Source organism: Blennius ocellaris (assembly GCF_963422515.1).
Source record: "Blennius ocellaris genome assembly, chromosome: 22".
NCBI lineage: Eukaryota > Metazoa > Chordata > Actinopteri > Blenniiformes > Blenniidae > Blennius > Blennius ocellaris.
Window position 1 is genome coordinate 13,621,327 of NC_137671.1, and position 21,601 is coordinate 13,642,927.

Genomic DNA, 21,601 nt, shown 5'->3' on the forward strand with positions numbered 1-21,601 from the left:
CGGGGTCCAAGTGCTGCAGCACTGGAATTCTTCAGTCACTGAGATTGTGTGCAGACAACAAGTCATTGGAAGACGTCGAGAACCAACCGACACCTGGCTGCACCTTCCATCCCGGCTGGACCAACAGGTACTTCTTTTTTTCTTTTCTTTTTTTTTTTTAAATCAATTTTCATGTAATGAATCTGAGTGGGAGGGGTGAGGATGGAGAAAGGCTTGGAAACAAATGCAATGGATTTTTTTTTTTCTTTCCTGGCTACACTTGACCTTTTATGTGGGTTCACTTTGGCAGACCCACGTCTTTCGTCTTGCAAATGGACTTTATGTCACGGTGAAAATCAATCTTACAGGCTTCTTGTGATCAATGTAAAACAATTCCACAAACATTTGCACACCAGCAAGTGAACAGACTGCTGTGTTTGGTTTTCATTTCTAGACGTTTTCAAAGAAAACACATCTTGAAAAGTCACTCTTACCACCGGACTGGCTTTTTCCACACAATAATCAGTCTTAAACAACAGCTACGTACTTTCTCAGATCTTGGTAAAGTAAGCCACGCTACCGCTTCCAAATGCTTCGGAGACATGAAGTGGATTTCAGCAAAGCCACCAACTGGAAATAATCCCACAAACCCCCATATATTGCAAACACAAGCCGTTGTGTAATTAACATAGCTGGCTCGGACACAAAGCCGCTGGCAGGAAATTAGCATTATCATATTCCTTTGCGTGTGTTTCTCCTTAGTCTGGCAGGCAGACTGCGCCTAACATTTGTTCCCAGTAAATATATGTTCCTTTCAGCAATGCATGAAACCCTGACTCACCATTCAAAAGTTGTTATGAATAGACAGTTGTGAACGTTGTGCACATTGTTTTGGAACGATGATGGGAAAGATGCCTCATTTGTTTTGTGTGTGTATGTGTGTGTGTGTGTGTGTGTGTGTGTGTGTCTGTGCAAGTGAAAACAAGGATTTAGTTCAATTGTAGCCACTTTAAATTAAATGCTGCAAAGTGTTCACATCAGAAGAAAGGTAAAGTGAAAATTCTCAGCCTTGAGGACAGATGGTGGTACTCTTACATAACCGATTGCTTGCAAAGAATACGCAAGGATTTCTTGCAGCCTCTGCAGCCTCACAAGTTAGCATCACGCTATGTGACATGATAGGTATTTTAACGCTATACTGTGAGAACTGTGCTAAAATTCCGACCTTAAAGGTCATTGGCCCCAGGGGGGCCACAGTCCTGCACATTATACATATCTTCATGCTGTAGCACACTAAAATCTTAATGGATGAGTCAGCATGACGCTCTGCAGAAAGCTTTCGATTATCATGTATAGTTTATTCATGCATGTTTTGGACTAGCGCCTGGGCATTTAATTGGCCCCTCAAGATTACAAACATGTGTTTGGGAGAGTTAGCTGCATGTAAACGCACCTTGGCTCACACCGGAGGAGCTCTAATGGGCTTGCCGGGCTGATCGTGGAGTGTTGCTCCTATCCTCACCACTGAGCCGGGATTATCCCGTTGCATTCGACCCTTTGCCGTCACCGCGAGAAAATTCGTGCAATCTCATGTTTGCAAGTTGAAGGGTCACCAGCTGTGACGCTGTGCTCTCGCCTCGACAAGGTGAAATCTCCCCGGCTTAGGTGTGACCCGCCTCCCATAACTGCATTACCGTTCATGTCTGCAGGCCCCGTTTTGTACTGGGTACATTGCGTCATGTTTGTGCTGGGTAGCTTTAGCGGTAATGTTGACCAACGTGTCTCCCCGGTTGGCAATATCAGACGAGATCTTCAAAAGCCGACTATTTTACAAGGAGACAATGAAAGACTTCCTCTATTATGCACAGAGGTCCCACATATATCTCTTTGAACGTGTCATCTGGGCTTGATGGGTCCAGTGGACAACGTTGTATGTGGCAGCTCCTGCTAATTAGAGAACATTGGGAACACAAGTCTTGCTGTACTGATCACGCGTTGAATGTATCTGTACACCCAATTGTGTGTATCCGTGGACGATCGTCACAATTGCACACACTCTTCACTGGCAGCACAACTTTGCAACTCGCATCTGGTAAATGAATTAATCCTAATCACATTGTGGACCGCGCAGAGGCACAGAATTAACACAAAGGTCGGTAAAGGACACGTGGGGATTTGTTAGATGAGTTAAAAAAAGATCAGTCCTGCCATGGAGGAAGGAAGGGTTCTGCATGTGGGAGTCAGTAAACAAAGAACAGGTACACCTGCAGTGCTTTGCTCCTAAATGGGCCATGTCTCAAGAACTAAAAGGGCTTAGCACACTATATGCCTCTTTGGGATTACGACCTTTGATTCTGCGATGCAGTGATTGGCCGGGAGAAGCTTTGGTGTCATCCTGAGTGACAGGCTTGCACACACTGAATGAAAAAGGTAGTAGTACAAATACAGGGAGGAGCGGAGTACCTCCTCACTCTTTCAGACCACACTTCAGCAGCGCGGCAAAAGGAAACTTAAATAACCACAGGTAAGATGCACTTCTAGAAGGCAAAGACATTGATCCGTATGTGTGACAGGGTTTGTTTCTGTCGTATTTTTGGGGGGGTTAGTTTTGTTCTTTTGGGAGGGAAGCATTGATGCAAGTTTGATAGACTTGCACCACATCTTGCATTGGAAAGCTTCAGGCTGTGAGCTACTGGGAGCAACTAGAAGCACCGAGGGCTGATCTGGCCTCATCTTTGAAGTGCGCCCATCCATGGGAAAGCGTGGCCTTTGCTAAATGAGTTCCAGGCAAACATGGAGTGCATCAAGAATTTAAACAAGCACCAGATGGCAGCTGAAGGGAATCGAGTGGAAGCTCTGGAGATGGATTGATAGAAGATGGCAGAGCAGACTGTGGATTTTTGTCAAGACAGCGTTTCGGTGCTTCTCCTTTGCATCACTTCCATTTCTTTTTCTTTGCACATGCTGTTTTCTCCTTTAACCCCAACAACCAATCTCTAAAAGTCTGGTTCTCTTCTGAACAAAGCAATAAAATGTGTTGTAATATGTGAACCCTTGCATGTGTCAACCAAAGCAATGTGTAGTGGGCTTAATCGTCTCTGTCCCAGCGTGGCGAACAACGTGCGGCTTACAACTGACATGCAAAGTCTTTCAGTCTGAGCTTTAAAATTGTCCTAATACAATTAAAGTTGACCTGGCTCTGCATCCTGTTTGCTGAGTTTTGAACCACCTCCAGCAGGTAAAGTGGTGAGCCGGGGTGACAAAGACATTAGCGGTGCAGTTCAGGACATCTCCTTGTAGTGGAACATTTTAGTTTGAATTGTCACGCTTGTATTCATGCATCTTCTGACGCCACAAAAAGCTGCTTCCGATGTCTCACTTCCAACATGAGAGGAATCAATACACAACTGGTTTACTTAACTTTTTCTTCTTCTCCGACACAGGAGCAGCGACATGGCACATCTTCTGCACCTCCTCTTCATTGTATCCCTGGCTGGGACCGTTCTCGCCCAGGACATGCCCTATGAGGACTTTCTAGCCCAGATGCATGCGTGTCCCAAAGAGTGCACATGCCCTTCCAACTTCCCTCGGGCAGTTTACTGCGACAATAAAGGGCTGAAGCGCATCCCCGACATCCCGCCACACACGTGGTACCTCTACATGCAGAACAATCTGATCGAGGCGGTGTCGGGAGATGCCCTGAAGAACGCCACGCAGCTGCGCTGGCTCAATCTCAACCGCAACAAGATCACGAATGAAGGAGTGGAAGAGGGCGTCTTTGGCGCGATGGCTGACCTGGTGCACCTCTACATGGACGACAACCTCTTGTCCTCCGTGCCGTCGCCCCTGCCGGCGAGCCTGGAGCACCTTCGTCTCTCTCGCAATCGAATCTCCAAGATCCCCGACGGTGTCTTCGCCGGCCTGAATAAGCTAAATCTCCTGGACCTCCAGTCCAACAAGCTGATGGACGACTCTGTGACCGAGGTCAGCCTGAAGGGTCTGAACGGCCTGGTGCAGCTTAATTTAGCTAAGAACCAGCTGAGCATCATGCCCCTTGGCCTGCCCCCCACCACCACCCAGCTCTTCCTCGACGGCAACAACATCGAGAAGATCCCGGCAGACTACTTCAAGGGTCTGCCCAAGGTGGCATTCCTGAGGCTCAACCACAACAAGCTCGGAAGCAACGGCTTCCCCAAAGACGTCTTCAACGTCTCCAGCATTCTGGACCTGCAGCTGTCCCACAACCAGCTCACCGAGATGCCCGTCATCCCCTCCGGCCTGGAGCATCTCCACCTCGACCACAACAACATCAAAAGTAAGACCGAATTTCAACCGTTGATGCAAACAGGGAACGTATATATATATATTTACTCACTCTCTTCTGTTGTCATTTGCAGCTGTGAGCGGCTCTACAGTCTGTCCCGTCCCGGTGAGCGACGCCGTGGAGGACTCGCTCAACAGTAGCGCTCCTCGGTTGCGTTACCTGCGGCTAGACGGCAACGACATCAAGCCACCGATTCCCCGAGACGTCATCCTCTGCTTCCGTCTCCTCACATCCATTGTCATCTGAATGCAGAAACATTTATTATTCGGTTTTGTTTTTTTCCACAAGCCATGACTTGATTTGGATAGAAGCCATACATATCTGCATGTTTGTTAAAAAAAAAAAGAAAAAAGAAAAAATGAACTTAACACTAGTTGGCATCCGCTTTACTTTAATTTCAAATGATTTTTGGTTTAATTTCAATAAGTTTGAAAAGAAATTTGCTTAACTGGGTTAAACACAATTGTGAGTGTTGTGACTGCTTGCTGTGCCTTATGTGGGTGTAAACAACTGCATGTAAAACTTTGAACCAAACTTTATTACACTTTTGCATAAATGTGTATTTTTGGCATGTGGAGAGTTTTACGGACTTATCGTCACTATGAAGAGGGAAAATGTCACTTAATTTTTACCTTTGACTACTTTATACATATTTGTAGACGTGAAGCTGAATGAATGGTTTTGTGTTTTAGGTTTCAGGACTTATTTACAAAATCCGACAAAAATATATATATATACTTTAGGTAATTTATTTTTTATTTAATACAGGGGGACATAATTAAATTCCTGTGAATCGACATGGCCAACATCCCTTAATGTTTTGTATACAAAGAGAATGCGATTAAAGTTGTGATACTCTTTTTAATTCAGATAATTGTTTTTCAGAATTAACTGAACAGGAGATTTCATTTTGGTTGTTTTCAGTTTGAATAAACTTCACAGAATGAACACACATGTTTCAAGTTTGTCTTTTTTTCCTGTGTAAGTCAAGCTGAAGTTACAAACTGGAAACTCAAATGACACACTTCTTATTTTGGTCTGTTTGACTATTATTAGATTTACTCTAGTATTACATTTCTATGCACTTTTTGTTACGCATTCGGAACTTTGCACCTCTTTTTTGAAAGAAGATGATTTTTTTTCAAAGCTAAATTACAACAAGACAACAATCAAGTATATATTTAGAAAGCCCAGGAATTAGACATGGTTCTTGTCTGTCCATTAACAGAACGTTTGATATATTAATAGAAACTATTCACCTAACAAGCGGGACAAAGACACAGCAGTTCCACAGCTACTTCACCACAGTTACCTGCACCAATAATCAACTGACAGCAATACTTTATAAATATCTCAAAAAGGAATATTAGTGTTAGCCTGAACTGATTTGTGTTCCCAGTAATTCCTACTTACCCCCCAAAAATTTGCAAAAATCATTCAGCTTGAAATATTCTGTAACTAAAATGCATAATTTTTGCATTTTTGTTCCAGAAAAGTGTCACGTTTACACAGCGACGTTTTGAAAAATGATGCACGTTTCCACGAAAGAAAATGTCAGAAATGCTGGAAAATAATGTAGTTTACCTGCCGGGCCATTACTAAGTGCTGTTGTTTGTTTTTGTAATTAATATATATAGAGAGATATATATGCGAAAAACATTAATGACAGCGAGTACACGGCTTTTTTCAACTCATGTTTCTCCGGAGGCCGCCATTTTTGTTATTGCTGATGAAGAACTATTTAGTACTTCTGCTATGGTAGCATTTGAGAAAAGGTGCATTTTTCTCCTACTGTTTATGACACAGCACAGTACTTTCTACTTTCTCCACTCCATAAACAAATAGGAGAAAATATAACGATGGTAAAAGAGTGTTTTTATTAGACATTTACTGCTGGATAGAGTCATGTTTGATGATTTGAAGCAGGTGGCTTATTGCTGTGGGTTTGAATCGGAAGCTGGCGCTTGTTTTACATTATGACACAGCAGGTCAGGTACCTAAACATGACTGAATGGCCTCATGTGTCACCGCGATAACAATCTGCCAATCAGTCAACTCCGTGTTTCTGCCGGTGAAACGTTTCCATCGTGCTCTAAGTATTGTTAGACTCTGCATTCATCAATCACTGTCTGCAGATATTATATTTTTGGGGCAACGTTTCATTCAGGCTTTGAATATAAATCCCCGGTTTATACAGCAGGTGTGGAGTGAATCCTGGCTTCTCACTCATCGCAAGGTGTCGGGTTACCATGGGAGCGAGCGCGGCGAAGGTGGGCTAGCTTGAGACAAAAACTGCATCCAAACTGACGCTGAACCTTTTTTTAAGAATGGACATGTCTTCAACTGCTCGACGCTTGACGTCTCGTTTCCCCCGCGGCGTCTCTAAACTCTGAGGCAAGTGCAGAAGAGAAGAGCTGCCCGAAAACCCAAGGAGGCGAGCGGAGGCCTTCCTCCAAGCGGGGACTTCCTCCCAGCGCCATGCTAACGGCGGCTCCTCACAGAGGTCCCATTGTGTACGCGGACCCTGTGGATCCCCCCTTTTTTACATGAAAGCAACACATGCCAGAGTTTCGCTTCAGGAAAAGGCCGACAAATATTTCAGTCTGATTGAGCCACTCTTAGGAAAATAGAGGGTACTCTTGTAGGGGATTAAAAAAAAATCCAGCGTGTGTGTGTGTGTGTGTGTGTGGAGGGGGTGTCTTTTTGCTCTCTGCTTCTTTTTGTGTCTGATACGTGTGTGTGTGTGTGTGTGTGTGTGTGTGTGTGTGTGTGTGTGTGTGTGTGTGTGTGTGTGTGTGTGTGTGTGTGTGTGTGTGTGTGTGTGTGTGTGTGTGTGTGTGTGTGTGGAGAGGGTTGTGCATGTGTACGGCGTGGGGTGGGTGCACTCTGAGTGACCAAAAGCAATCTGCTCTGGTCCAATCAGTCTCAGTGCCTACCTTCACACATAAGCGGCAGGGCACTCGGGTCCGCCAGAGCGCACAGACCTTACACATTACACACACCTACACACACACACACACACACACACATACACACACATACACACACACACACACACATACACCTTTCACACGCCCTCCCTTCCTCAAGGCACCCTGTGCGACCTCTCACCATTGGCCAAGTCCCGGAGCCCTCAGCATCTCCATCACGGCTGAAGGGACCATTCGGGAAAGCAGGAGACAGAGGTAAGCGTCCTTGGTGTTATCTTCATGCTGGCTGCACAAGTTCAGGCAGGCCAACTTACTCGACTTGCCACTTAAATTTATTTGATTAAAAAAAATAAAAACAAAAAAACACAACTAATCAAGGTTTTGAATAGGAGCTGCTCTGCTAATTGGCTTTAATCTTCATCCCCTGCTTTTGTTTTGGGAGATTGTCTGAAATGTGGATCTCTTTTTGAACTTTTTTTTCCGATTTGTGACATTTTGGTTTGGTGTGGAGCTTGTCAAGACAGGTCACACCTTCAATTTTGCACATGCTTTATCCAATTTTTGTTTTTTGTCTATTGAAGATGAATACTTGCCTCCTGAACTTTTTCATTCTTTTGTAGCAAACTTTTTTAATTTACATTTTTTTTTTTTTATTGTGACGCAAAACTTGCATTTTTTCCCCCCATAAACGACCTGGACCTGCACAAAATACTTTATCACCTGCTTTGGGACTCACTATTTTAGCAACTCTTCTGAGTGCTGGATGGTCCTCGAACCACCACCAAGTTTGTTTGCGGTGTTTGAGGATTGGGGGGGGGGGGGGGGGGGGGCGCGTTAGAAACACCAGGAACGCTCGATTTCGCCAAGCATAACAAGGGTGGCTATCTGGAGGCTGCACTTGCACACACTGCGCTGCTGTGACGGGCCTTTATAAAAGCACACCTCTGTCTATAGCATAGTCCCTCTTTCAGATTTCAGAATCGGCATCAGTGCACTGGCGGTTTGGTTTGCACGTCAAATCTCTCCTCGTATCGGAGAAGAGGTTAGTTTCACCACCGAAATACCTTTGGGAAGTTTTTTTTTTTTGGGGGGGGGGGGGGGGTTTGTTTCATATCTGTCTTCATTCCAAAATTGTGGTTGAGGTTTCTTAGTTTTCTCAGACTGGGAGATTTGGTGTGTCGAGGACAGAGCGTGCATCTGTGTGAGGGTTGTGTCTTTCTGTGTGTGTGTGTGTGTGTGTGTGTGTGTGTGTGTGTGTGTGTGTGTGTGTGTGTGTGTGTGTGTGTGTGTGTGTGTGTGTGTGTGTGTGTGTGTGTGTGTGTGTGTGTGTGTGTCCGAGCAGAGTCACGTCTGAATGAAGCGTTTCCTTGCAGCAGAGCCTCGCTGCCATCCTGTCCACAAACCTCGGTGGAATTTGGAGTTTGAGTGCTGAGACAGGCAGCGACCCGGGGCCTCATAAAGGCCGGTCTGTAAAGGCCGAGGGGTCGACTTCGCCTGGAAACCTGCCCCCCCCCCCAACCCCCCCGACCCCCTCACCACTCCCCCACCTACCCCCTCACCTCCCCACACCACCCTCCTTCTCACTTTTTTGCTCTCTGCAGCTCCGTTTTTTTTTTTTTTCCCCCCCTTCTCTTCACTTTCTCCATCTAACCCTGAGGGCCAACATCTTGTCTACGTCTCTCTCTTCTTTTCTTCTCCTCTCCTCCCTCGCTCTCCACTTCTCTGCCCTGGCCTCGCGGACTCCCTTTAAACTCGTTCGACATGAAACCATCAAGGCCTCACCTGCTATTGTTTTTTTTGTTCGTTTTTTCTGCTTTGAAGCTTCACAGGCGATGAATCGCCAGAACCCGACCTCGGTGGTAATTAATCAGTAATTAACGCACGCTGATCTCATTAGTGCCTCCCACCTCGGAGTCACTCCCGTGAACTTAATCGGCCTCGCTAAGCCACGGAGGAAATGAACGGGATTATAAACGGCAGCTATGTAGGTCAGGGCGGCGCATATGGGGGATTTTCTGCGTGGCGTGAAATCCATACGCGCTAATTTTAGATCCAAGTACAAAGAGACATTGTCGTCTGTGGCCTCGTTTCAGCCTCGTTACCCCGGCGATGTGATCAATGAGCAAGAATTAAGGTCCCAATAAAGTAGCAAAAGTAATTAAAAAAAGCCACAAAAGAAAAGAAATTCAATCCCCTTTCTCGTGGTTCGTTATCAGATCACGTCTGACTTTTGACCTTTGACACACAAGATCACCGATTCCAGCCAAGATGGCCGCCGCCTTCGTAGGCCTCAGAGGCCCTCGTGTTCTGATCCCCTGAGCTGTCGGCACCTCCGTAATGAATTCTCTGACCTCGGTGACGGGACCCGGGGACGAGACCCAGTCAGGATGAAAACACGTGCTGTATTTTTTTTTGTTTTTTTCGCATTCGTTTCCAACAAACCGGCAACAGTTTGGTTTCAGAAGTCAGTGGGTGATGTTGAAATGTTAAGAATTAGTCGCGACACCTCGCCACGGTCCGACTCCATTCCTCAGTAACGTCACGAATCTCTGTCCGTGTGAAGGGGTGACGATGAGGATGCTGGTGCGACTCGTGTTCGGACTCTTCGTCCTCAAAGCGGCGGCGGCCGGCCCCCGATTCTCCCGACAAGCCGACCTGGATACGTACGACAGCGTGAACTACGACGTGGATCTAGACAATATCAATTTGGAGAATCAGGATAACTACGACGACTACGAAGACGAGCTGACCATCGACGAGCCTCAGGTGAGAAACATTCTGTCGGAGCGCCACCTTCAGTGTGCGTGGTGAAAAGTTCAAAGATCAGCGTGGCGCCAATAAGGCCTTGCCATGAAATATGCCTGATATGAGTCATTGTGGATGAACTTTGCACGAGAGGGATTATAATTTAATAAAAACTCAGCGAGGCGGTATAAAAGTGAATAATTACAGCAAGAAACATAAAACCAAGAATAAAGAGGATTTAAGTGAAAAATGACAAATTATGGAAGAAAATGTCACAAAAAAGGATGACAACAGGTAATAAAATGGAATTAATGTATAATAGAATAGAATAGAATAGAATAGAATTTTCTGGAATTGTAATAGCAACCACACTCTAAAAACTATCAACATAATGGGGTTATAAATAATTGGTAAGAAAATCAAATAAAGTAAAGTAAAGTAAAGTAAAGTAAAGTAAAATTAAATAAAATAAAATAAAATAAAATAAAATAAAATAAAATAAAATAAAATAAAATAAAATAAAATAAAATGAAATGAAAATCCCTACACTGCCAAAAAAAAAAAAAAGAATTTGATTTGACTATTTGCTTTGTAGGTGTGTTCGAATCCGAGGTCACCGAGTTCACCTGAACCTGTTGAGCTGGACAAACTGTTTCCCAACTTTTTGCTGTAGAGTCCAACACTGTTCGGTTCTTCACTTCGATATTCCAAGAATTTTTTTAATTACCTGCTCTGAAATCTTCCATCTGCTGCAGCTTCCATCCATCCATCCAGTTTTTTTTTGGTTTCCCAACTCAGAATGGGCAAAACATTTGTCCATCACAGGACCAACACGGAGATACACACCTTCACACACACACACACACACACACACACATGGCTTTGGACTGTGGGAGTCAGCCAGAGCGCAGAACCAATGCACACAGGGAGAACATGCAAAGGCTCCACCACACCGCTGCGCCGCCATTTTTATTTCCCAATTGTTTCTCCCTCAACCAGCATCTTCAGCGTTGGTATTTGTCAATCTGCTTCACTTATGTTCGGCTTTTCAAACACGACTGGATGAAAAATCGATGCTGGCGTCCCGTCACGTTGACTGTGATGTGGCAGGCGCACACACACACACACACACGCACACACACAACACCGCCAAATCCCCTGTTCCCATTTACGCGCCTTTGTCTCGAGGAAATCGGGCCGGCCGAGATGACACGAGGCAAAATCGTCCACATGGGATTCCCGAGACTTAAGTGAAACCCGGTTGCGGGTTGCGCTCGCACCACAGCCATCTGAAGGCCCTCGGCCCACAATCTGGAGCAGATTTACAAGATAAGGCAAAATGTCAAACTGTCTCCACATCTACCAAACAAAACCTTTTTTTCATTTTCTTTTTTCTTTTTTTTTTTTTACCACTAATACGCCCGAGCTTTTAGTTGTACGGCTGAGTAACAGTTGGGCGCCGGCTCAGCGTGGGAAAGTTGTGAAGTTGCTTTGACGACGTGTCTCGGCTGATTTCGATTTGCACAATCACCTGGAATCCTCCTGGTTCGGACTCAGCCGAACACAGTTTAGTTTCGAAGGTAGCGCCACCGTCTCACATTATGCAACTGGATTTTTAAACTCATGCACAAGGGAGACATGGAGCGACGATGATGAGCTCCATAACCTCTGGAATGCTGAGTCATCGCTTTCCACGTACGGCTCTCGCCTGGTATCCCTCTCCCTCCTCTCGCCTCTCCTCACAGAGACTCGTCTGCAAACTGCTGCAAGTGGATTCTGCTCCGTTTTCCCCATTAAAAGTTTGCATTCCTTGCACAACCACTGGGGAAAGTTAGTTTATACTGGAAATTTTTTTTTTGCTCAAACCTGATTGTTAAACCTGCCTCAAAGCCGTCTGCGTTCGCACCAAAACACCTCAGTGTTAAAGAGAAGTAGGTTTCTAATTCCCTGCACGAATTGCAATAGTTTTTTTTTTTTTTAGCAGATATGCAGAAGTTAATCACGAGGATGGAAATCCACAACTTCTTATGCATGAATGTATGTATTGATTGCTTTACTATAAATTAGAATAGAATAGAGCTTTATGTATAGAGCACTTTTTTCCCAGACACGAGTCACAAGGTGCTTAACGGCACTTAAAAACTGAAAAGAAAAAAAACAATTACACAACATTTAGTTATTTATTATTATTTTATTAACATTGTAGGTTGCACTCCCTGTGCATTCTGTGTTTCCATGCTGGTTCCAGAGGGGCTTTTCTTTACCTCCCAGCCCTTGTTGCCTCTTCTTTCCCCTCGGGGGCATGTGTTTGCTTTGGAGAGAGGGGGAAATGAAGCAGGGAGCTGCGATGTGCCCGACTTTTCAAAGGCCTACCTTGTTGTATCTTAAACTGCGTCCCAGTCAAGCTTTTATTTATTTAAATGTTTTTTTTAAAGTGACATTCAGAACTAAACATCTCTCCTTTTTGCTGCCGTTCTTGTTATTATCCGTCTACATTTCTGCTCGTGTTGAGTAAAACTTAATACCCATGTCAGTCCGTCTGCTGGACCCTGAGAAGGACTCAGACTGGAATATTTGCAGCTACCATGTGAGTCTTGGTTCCACAAGGACCATTGCCTGTCTGGAGGGTTGGGTCGGCCTCGTTGGGGCGGGGAAACGGGTGTCAGGTACTACCTGTGGCAGTGTGTGGGAGTTCGTTGCCCCCTACAGGAGGATGGTAGAACTGCAACTGTAAACACAAAAAAATAGACATTATGCATAAATAACAGGAGGATAAAACATAATTCAGAAAACGTTTTGGCAGTTTCTGCGTCTATTTTCCTGAGGAAGTCTTGTTAGGCATTTGTTTCTCTGTCCTTTAAGGCCCTCTATATTATCTTTGCAATATTATGAATCCTTCTCCTTGAAATAAGGTTTTTTTTTTTTTTTTTTTTTTAATATAAGTTCCTTGCAAAGCGCTTTTCAAGCAAGGTCCTCCTATAAAGTCTGTGAATCAATCAGTCTTACTTTCACCACAATCGCATGTGAAGAAATGTGTTAAAATGCATCTTTATTCGTTCTTCTTCCACACCAAGAGGTGGGTTCTCCAGTCTTGCGTTGGGGTCTCCAGTCTGCTCAGTTTGCTGCCATCAAGTGGTGAAAATAGACTTAAAAATATACTTTCGACAGAGGAAATGTGCAAAACTCCTTTATTTGTGTACCAACTGCGCATTCCCTCAGTGTTCATGTCTTGCTGGTTTGAATCAATACTCTTAATCCATCCATTTAGTTCATGTCAGTTTACTTTATTTCATTCTTTGACAAAAAATAGACAATTCAATACAAAACAAAACAAAAGTTTCTAAGGTTATGAATGAAACGGAGTCGAACAAAGTTTAAAGTTATATAATCTGCCCTTTTATATTGCACGTTTAAAAAAAAAAACAACATTAAATAAACAAACAGCCGAAAACAGGATAATACTTTACTGAAAAAAAAGAGCATTGAGTTAGTTGAGCTATCCTCAATGCACACAGCCATTAGTTTATTGCACAATGCACAATGCACAAATACCTTAAATACTGTCTTTCCGCAGTATATTATAGATTAAAATGTCTTTTTTTACATGCACCAGTTGGGCTACTGCCTTCATGGCCAGTAGAGAGACCTGCACACACATATTTGCGTGCAGGAAGAGTTTAAAGACGAGCATTTATCTGAAAATATACATAGTCAGGCCTTCTTGCTGTGAGCATACAGTGCTGACCGCAGTGCATTTAACGACTTACTGCAAAAATAAAACCAACCAAAGAACTACGTGTGCTTTGCGGTGGTATATAGTAGTTTTATTTTTACTATTTATAAGAGTATTTCACAGTATTATATTGGACATACATACAAAAAAAAAAGCTAAATGTTTCTTAATGTGTCGTTTATGTCTGACTCACTGCTGCTGTGTTTCTCTCAGATAGAGATTGAAACACTGGCCCCACCCGACTATAACTACCCTGCACCGGAGGCTGAGAAACAAGAGGAGGAGGAGGAGGAGGAGGAGGAGGAGGAAGAGTTGCCCCTGACACCCCAGCTTGTCCCGCAGGGTTCCGGGGGCTCCGGGGTCCTCATGGGCCCAGACACACAGAAAGGTCTGAAGAAGCGCCGAGACGTCGACCTTTAACCCCTCAGAGTTCTGACATGAGTGTGATAATCCGGCCCGAACGCGTCGCCATGACGACGGGGGTGGAGAAAGCAGCATTACCTGAGAATCACCACATTAACCCGCCATGATCGCTTCCTGTTCGCACGTCATCCATTTAACTAGCGGCTAATGGTTAAATGTGTTCAACCGTGTCTTTTTATTTTATTTTGTCATCAACAATTTAACCCAATCATCACTGTGATTCCTGATTCTTGATCTTTTCCAGCATCGCCTGTCTTTTCTATTAATCCCTAATCTTGTCTCTAACAAGAGGTGGAGCTGCGTCTGACGCCCATCGATATTCTTCATGTCTCCGGAGATTTCGGGGGCTCCGCGGGGTCCGGGGCCTCGGGGGCTTCCGGGGCTTCGGGGGCTTCTGGGTCCGGAGGCTCGGGAGACATGCTGGTCTCCGGCGCCTCGGGGGACATCGTCCTGATCTCCGGGGACTCCCGGGAGCTCGTCGGCTCCGGGGGCTCCGGGGAGTTCTTGCTCTCCGGGGATCTCTTGATATCTGGGGATCTGTCGGGATCCGGAGATACCACGGGATCCGCCGCCTCCGGGGATTTCTCCGGAGGCTCCGGGGTAATGGTTGATCTGGGTTCTGGAGGGTCCGGGGACCCGTCTGGTTCTGGGTCCTCTGGAGAGGTTCTGACCTCGGGGGCCTCTGGAAGCTCTGGAAGCTCTGGGGACTTTGGGATTATTCTGATATCAGGAGGTTAGTACCTTTACAGAGCCGTCACCTGAGGACATGTCCTTCTGTCACTCTTTTTTCTCTCTCTTTTTGTCCTTTTTCATCTTTTTTCTTACTCTTTCTTTTTTCTCTTTTGTCTTTTTTATTTTTATTTCTCTCTCTTTTTTCTGTTTTGTTTCTCTTTTTGTCCTTTTTGTCTTTTTTCTTCTTTTTCTTTCTCTTTTTTCTTTTTTCCTCCTTTTCTATTTTTGTCTTTCTCGTTTTTCTATTTTCTTTTTCTTTTTTTTCTTATTTTATCTATCTTTTTTCTATTTATATTTTTTGTCTCTTTCTATTTTATTTTATCTCTTATTTAATTTCTTTCTCTCTCTTTTCTTTTTTCTTTCTCTTTTTTGTTCTTTTTGTCTTTTTTCTCATTTTTTCTTCTTTTTCTTACTCTTTTTTTCTTTTTTCCTTTTATTCTACTTTTTTCGTTCTCTTTTTGCTATTTTCTTTTTTCTTTTTTAATCATCCTGTCTGTTTTTTCTCTATGTTTTTTCCTTTTTTCCTCATCCCCTCATTCTTTGTGATTGATCTCTATTAATATTGTCATAAATGCCATTTAACTGCTTATCTTTAATTGTAGTTAAATGTTGAGCTTGTTGGTTCTTGTGTTCCAGTGTGTAACTGTGTGTGTGTTCCATCATCACGTCTCTCTAATGTCCCGTCACCTCTGAAATGTTGTGGTGACTGGATTTCCATCTCACCCTATCGCCCCCCTCCCCCAATCTCATGTCTTCTAACCTCAACCCGTGGCTTTAACAAGAGGAGGAGCTGCCCCTCACCCCACACACTATCCCCCAAGAGGCATCGGGTGCTTCTGGGGAGTTTTCAGGAGCGTCAGGGGGCTCAGGGGCCTCAGGGGACGTCGGGGCCTCGGGAGATTTAGGGCTCTCTGGCACCTCTGGGGAATCTGGGGTCTCTGGTTCTGGAGACATCGAGGTCCCTGAGGTAACCCTGGTCCCTGACATTGATAAAGGTCAGTATCTGGTCTGGACATGTGCTAAAAGCAAAGTGAAACTTAAGTCTTAAGTAGTCGGAAAGTACCCAATAAACCCAATCGTGGTGCCATGTGCCAGAGCAGAGCTGCCTGATTGTGGGAGGAGTCAAAGGGGAGGAGCCTACCTTGACTGTGATGTGCTAAACCCCGAATGACACTATATGGGGTTTGATTTCTGATTGGCTGCTTGGAGTCGACACACCTTCTTCACTTCTGTCGTTCTTGGTATGGGGACGATTCGTACTGCTGGGAGACCTTTAAGAAGTGAATTTCGCATTAAATATGACTCCTTTAACAATTTTGACGGATTCGGTGACTGGCAAACGACTTGCTGTGGATCCCCTCGAAAAGAAAAACAGCCGAAGAGACGCTTCAGGATTTATGATTGGTGTTTGTTCAAAATTTACTGAGGATATCTCTGCCAACATTCCTGCTAATGTTGCTAACATTCCTGTTGTTCATAACCTCCCATCAAACGACAGTTGATTAACGCCATTTAACTCCTCTTACACTCCATTGTCACAAACACTTTGTTAACACCGCTAAAACTGTTTTTGTGTAACATCCGACCGGCAAACAATAGTCCTCTTTCTTGATTGCCAGACTCCTTGTCCCAAATCCTGGCTGATCTAACCTGTGTCTCTAACGCCTAATCTTGTCTCTAACAAGAGGAGGGGCTGCTTCCGACCACACCAGAAACCCCTCAGGAGGGTGCTGGCACTGTAGAAGGGTCAGTGAGCTCTGGATTGCCAGAGCCGGGTGAGCCAGACGAGCCTGACGAGCCCGTGGTGGTGGTCAGACCAGGTCAGTACTTGATGAGCCAATTGTAAAAAACAACCAAAAAATAACCTCACTTCACTTTGGGACTTTGTCCAACAGGAGGCCTGAATTTCCTCGTGGGGTCAAAAGCTATACGCTGTGTCCTTCGTGAACGTTCAGTCTGGTTTGTTTCCCCGTCCGTCCCGGTGCAGGTATGCCCACGTGTCTGTTGTGCACGTGCCTCGGCGGGTCGGTCTACTGCGACGACCTGAAGCTGGACAGCGTGCCGCCCCTCCCCAAAGACACCACTCACTTTTACGCCCGCTACAACAGAATCTCCAAGATCAACAAGTCCGATTTCGCCTCCATGAGTGAGTTGTCCAGCTGGAGTTATCCACACACAACTAAACGTCAGATTTAGACCTGAGCCCACAGAGTGTATGTTTCGGGGGTTTTTTTTCTCAACTCAATCCAGACAAACTGAAGAGGATCGACCTAACCGCCAATGAGATCACGTCCATCGACGACAAAGCCTTCATGGGTCTGCCCGAGCTGGAGGAGCTGGTTATCCGGGAGAACCACGTCTCACAGCTGCCGGCCCTCCCGGAGACCATGACCTTGATTGACGGCAGCCACAACAACATCGGCTCAAAGGGCATTCATAGAGAGGCCTTCAAAGTATGTAGACGTTCGAATGCAGATCGTAAACTATGATCCTTCGCCAGGGTCGCTATCGTCTGACGAAAAGATACTGAAAGAAGAGTTGTCACTACATGAGGTCTACCTTAAAATACCATTTCAAATACCAGTAACGACTTGTCTTTTTCCCTCCGTTCGCAGGATATGACCAGCCTGCTGTACTTGTACCTAACAGACAATCACATCGATTACGTCCCAGTGCCTCTGCCAGACAGTCTGAGGTCTCTACACCTACAGGTAAACCAAGTCCAGCTTCCCTCCATAACCTTAAAGTCTCACCAACATTTTATATTTTTTAACTGCAGGTAAATACTGTATGTGGTGATATCAATTCAATATGGACCATTTGGAATAATACCTTTGGAATATTCTTCAATTCATGATTACGTAATAAAAGCAGATCTGAATGGGGGGGGGGGGGGGGGGGGGGGCGCATCAGCAAACATTGATGAAACTATTCAATGGTCTAATACAGGCAAAATGTAAAGTTTTTAAAAAGAAACTTTATTATATCATAATTTTTTTTGGCCCATTGTGCAATTTTGTTTAAAAGAACTCTCATCTCATGGTGAAAAAAAATTGCTGAACAAAGATAGAGAAGTCAAACTGACTAACATTACATTAACAACAAAAATATAGTATTAAAAAAAGCTAAAATTGCTAAAATGGCCAAAAAAATGCCTCAAATCAGAACAAAAAAAAAGGAAAACCAAATTATTTTTAAATGCCTAATTTCCAAGAGGCACTAAAACAAATAGTCAAACAATAAAAAAATAGCTCAAATAGATTAAATAGATTACAAAAGTATAGCCTCAAATAAAATTTCTCAAAAAGCAAAAATGGCTAAGAGTCATTTCAGTGAAAACAGCTACAACAGCTAAAGCGACTAAAATGGCTTTAAAACCTTTTTTTAAACACTAAATGAATAAATTATATCTGATGTTCTAAGCAGAAGTTACAAATTGTGGCTCCAGACAAAATATATTTGGTGGAAAGTTGCAAAAGTGGCTCATTTAAAAACTTGATTTATGTTTACAGTATTGAAACATGCTCCCAGTTCATTTCATTTTAAAATATTAATAATCTTGCATTAAGCCTTAATTTAAAGTACTTTTTAAATTGCTGCTTTGCTTTTTTTTCCCCCGCTGACCATCCTGATAAACCCATTATTAATTGATTTAAATGATTTTTGGTGCTATATCAGCTCGTAACCAGATCGTTGTGATCAATAAAAATGTTTTTTGGGTTGTTTTTTTTTTTTTATCCTTGCAGCGTAATAATATTCAAATGATGCACGAGGACACGTTCTGCAACCTGAAAGATTTCAACTACATAAGGAACGCGTTGGAGGACATCCGTCTGGACGGCAACCCCATCAATCTGAGCAGGACCCCGCAGGCCTACGTCTGCCTGCCTCGTATACCGATCGGGGATCTCATTTAACCACACACACACACACACTCACACACACACACGCACACACACACACACACACACACACACACACACACACACACACACACACACACACACACACACACCCTCGACACCCTTGCACACATATTCAACCACATGCACACATATTTTGTACATAGCGGCACCCGAGACACGACGCCTGCCGACACATACGTTCCACTCGCGCCTCAAGAGAACCCTCGCTTACAGATCCTTTGGGGAACAACAAAAAAATAAACTAAACTGCAACTCTGTGGAAATTGTCTCTTAAAAACCAAAATAAAAAAATAAATAAAAAAAACCCACATAAATTCATCAAAATCAACCTGATTCTGACGATCTAAAGCACATACACACCGCTTTGCCGCGTCTCGTGACTCTATATGGGATTTTAATGCCAGGAAAACTACACACTAACACACACACACACAAACACACACACACACACACAGATTAAATGCAAACGTTTGTGTTTGGTGAAATCAGTTTGTTTTTGGTTTTTTTTCAAAGAGAAACCCTTGAATGGCGTGTATGTATGGCATCCTGTTTAGTGTCTTTTCATGATGAGCAATAATAAAAAAAAGAAAGAAAACAACCAGTAATATATTGTTTAAATATGTTTGTTTTGTAAAAAAAAAAAAAATAATGTTATTATTGATGAATCTAACACTTTTGACATTGTATACTAGTATAAACATTCTGAAGCTGGAGCTTAATGAAAGGTAAATTTGAGTATCTAATGCAATAAAAGACGCATTTAAACACAATCATTGGTTGTAAAGTCTGTACTGTAATATAAAATAAAATACTATCGAAGGAGAAAAACAAAGTTGAACTGCCATATTTGGGATTCTGCAAGGAATTCTCCAAGGAGTGTCGTTTTTTTTCAACACAATAGCTTTTACCAAAGGCTCTGCTGTCCAGAGTCGACCCAGACTTTTGTTAGGTTTTTGGGAGGGGGGTGGGGGGGCTGTTGAATTTGATTGTGGAGGGGGCAAAGAGTAATGCTAAAAGCTTGCTATTGTGTGCTCTGTATGGAATAACCACAAGTGAATAAAGTCGTTTTGAAGACCTCTCCAAACGAGGAGTCGCTCAACGTGTTCATTGATAACCCAGAGATGCAAGTACACTGTCAGTATATGTCCTTTAATATGCATTTAGAGGGAGGAGGGGGTCAACAGAACTATACAAAGGTGCACATGATTTTTGTGCAACAAAGAAGAAAGTAGAATTTCTCTGGAAACATTCAGTACAAACAATAATAGACTGAAGGTGTGTTATTTTTTTTTTATTCTTTGAAGATGTTTTGCTTGAAATGTTTATAAGAAATCACCTCCTCGACTCAGCCTTGCTCTCCCTAGTGAAAATACATCTCTCTTCATTATCGTCTCCCTCTCCATCACTGTCTTCTCTCTCTCAATCACTGTCTTCTCCCTCTCCATCATCATCTTCTCCCGCTCCATCATCGCCTTCTCCCTCTCCATCATCATGTTCTCCCGCTCCATCATCGCCTTCTCTCTCTCCATCATGGCCGCCTCTCTCGCCAGCAGAGCTCGATCTCGCTCCAGCCATCTGTTTTGCGCCGCCGCCGCCACGTTTCCCTCCTCGTCGCCGACTGAAGAGGAGGCGCAGTCATGCTGGCTGGTGGAGATGTGGAGGGTGGGGGCGCTGCCCTCCAGACGGCCTGCCAGGGCGTCGTCCATCAGTGAGAAATAAGGCCACCAGACAGACACCCCGTCTGGAGGACATTTCAGGTCCTGAAGAAGCAGATTTGAAAGGAAAACTCAGCAAATCCTTTATGATCTGAAATTGGGCAGGGATGGGGGTATACCTTGTGTCTCTTCTTCATGGCTTCCCATTTCTCTTCAGCTTGATGAAGGCTCATCTTATCCTGCAAGCCCATGTGTTTCAGAATAGCCCTGGGGGGAGATACAGATATCAAAATTGCAATGAGATTCTCTGACAAAGAAATGTAAAATTTGTGTTTGAAGGAAAGCAGCAGCACCAGAGGGGGAAGCCAGATTATTATGAAATAAATAGAATAATAAACAAACAGTTACGGTGATTAGAGAGATAACAGTATGATATTGATGTGTGAAGCAGCTTCCCCAACATGTGACACTTTAACACTTTAACATACCTCCATGGCTTCCCAGAAGTTTCTCTCTTTCCAGAAAAGAGGACACCGTTTGTCGCCCTCAGCTTCACAAAGTAGTCAGTTTCTCTTGCACTCACTAAAAATGAGAGGACATAACAGATGGATTTATGTATTTATCAATTTAAGAAAAATTACAAATATATATGCTCAAGAAATAAGTAGCTCAACACAGATTATTATCAGTGAGTGATGTAGACTTTTTTATGAATTCGCTTACTTTTGTATGAGGACACGTCATCTTCAGAGGTATAGATAGAAGCTTGATCTTGTTCCTCCATTTTTCTTGGTTTCGCCTCCTTCTATTCTTCTCTTCTAACTTTTTAGTCAAGTTTCATTTCGGGGGAAATGATAGCGACCTGAATCACAGCTGTATGTCCCGCCCCTTCTCGACTCTGATTGGCTGAACAGCGTCTTCTCGTCGACTTTTCAGACATATATTATATTATATTATATTATATTATATTATATTATATTATATTATATTATATTATATTATATTATATTATATTATATTATATTATATTATATTATATTATATTATAATCCTTCCATGAATCTGGATACTTCTGGATATGGAACATGGAATAGAGCAGAGTGACGGGTTATTTTGTTTCTTTGTTTTTTTAAGAATAAATAAATAAACACTTT

The 21,601-nt window shown here is 43.5% G+C and overlaps 3 protein-coding genes across 3 annotated transcripts; 2 read left to right on the plus strand and 1 right to left on the minus strand.

Annotated features, from left to right (window-relative positions):
- kera (keratocan) lies at positions 1–5,233 on the plus strand. Its single transcript, XM_080518630.1, has 3 exons — positions 1–127; positions 3,423–4,294; positions 4,377–5,233. The coding sequence occupies exons 2-3, from the start codon at positions 3,433–3,435 to the stop codon at positions 4,547–4,549; spliced, it is 1,035 nt and encodes a 344-aa protein (XP_080374756.1). The 5' UTR covers positions 1–127; positions 3,423–3,432; the 3' UTR covers positions 4,550–5,233.
- A 2,007-nt stretch (positions 5,234–7,240) lies between these two features.
- Positions 7,241–18,899, plus strand: epyc (epiphycan). The gene is made up of 10 exons (XM_080517974.1): positions 7,241–7,488; positions 9,797–9,999; positions 13,925–14,099; positions 14,424–14,867; positions 15,649–15,861; positions 16,552–16,686; positions 16,854–17,012; positions 17,117–17,319; positions 17,482–17,577; positions 18,613–18,899. Exons 2-10 carry the CDS (start codon positions 9,805–9,807, stop codon positions 18,781–18,783), a joined length of 1,791 nt encoding a protein of 596 aa, XP_080374100.1. The 5' UTR covers positions 7,241–7,488; positions 9,797–9,804; the 3' UTR covers positions 18,784–18,899.
- Positions 18,900–19,944: 1,045 nt separating this feature from the next.
- On the minus strand, positions 19,945–21,267 carry LOC308146383 (uncharacterized protein). Its single transcript, XM_080518164.1, has 4 exons — positions 21,171–21,267; positions 20,936–21,029; positions 20,627–20,714; positions 19,945–20,552 (listed from the first exon to the last, which is right to left on the minus strand). The coding sequence occupies exons 1-4, from the start codon at positions 21,229–21,231 to the stop codon at positions 20,115–20,117; spliced, it is 681 nt and encodes a 226-aa protein (XP_080374290.1). The 5' UTR covers positions 21,232–21,267; the 3' UTR covers positions 19,945–20,114.
- Between the last annotated feature and the right edge of the window lie 334 nt (positions 21,268–21,601).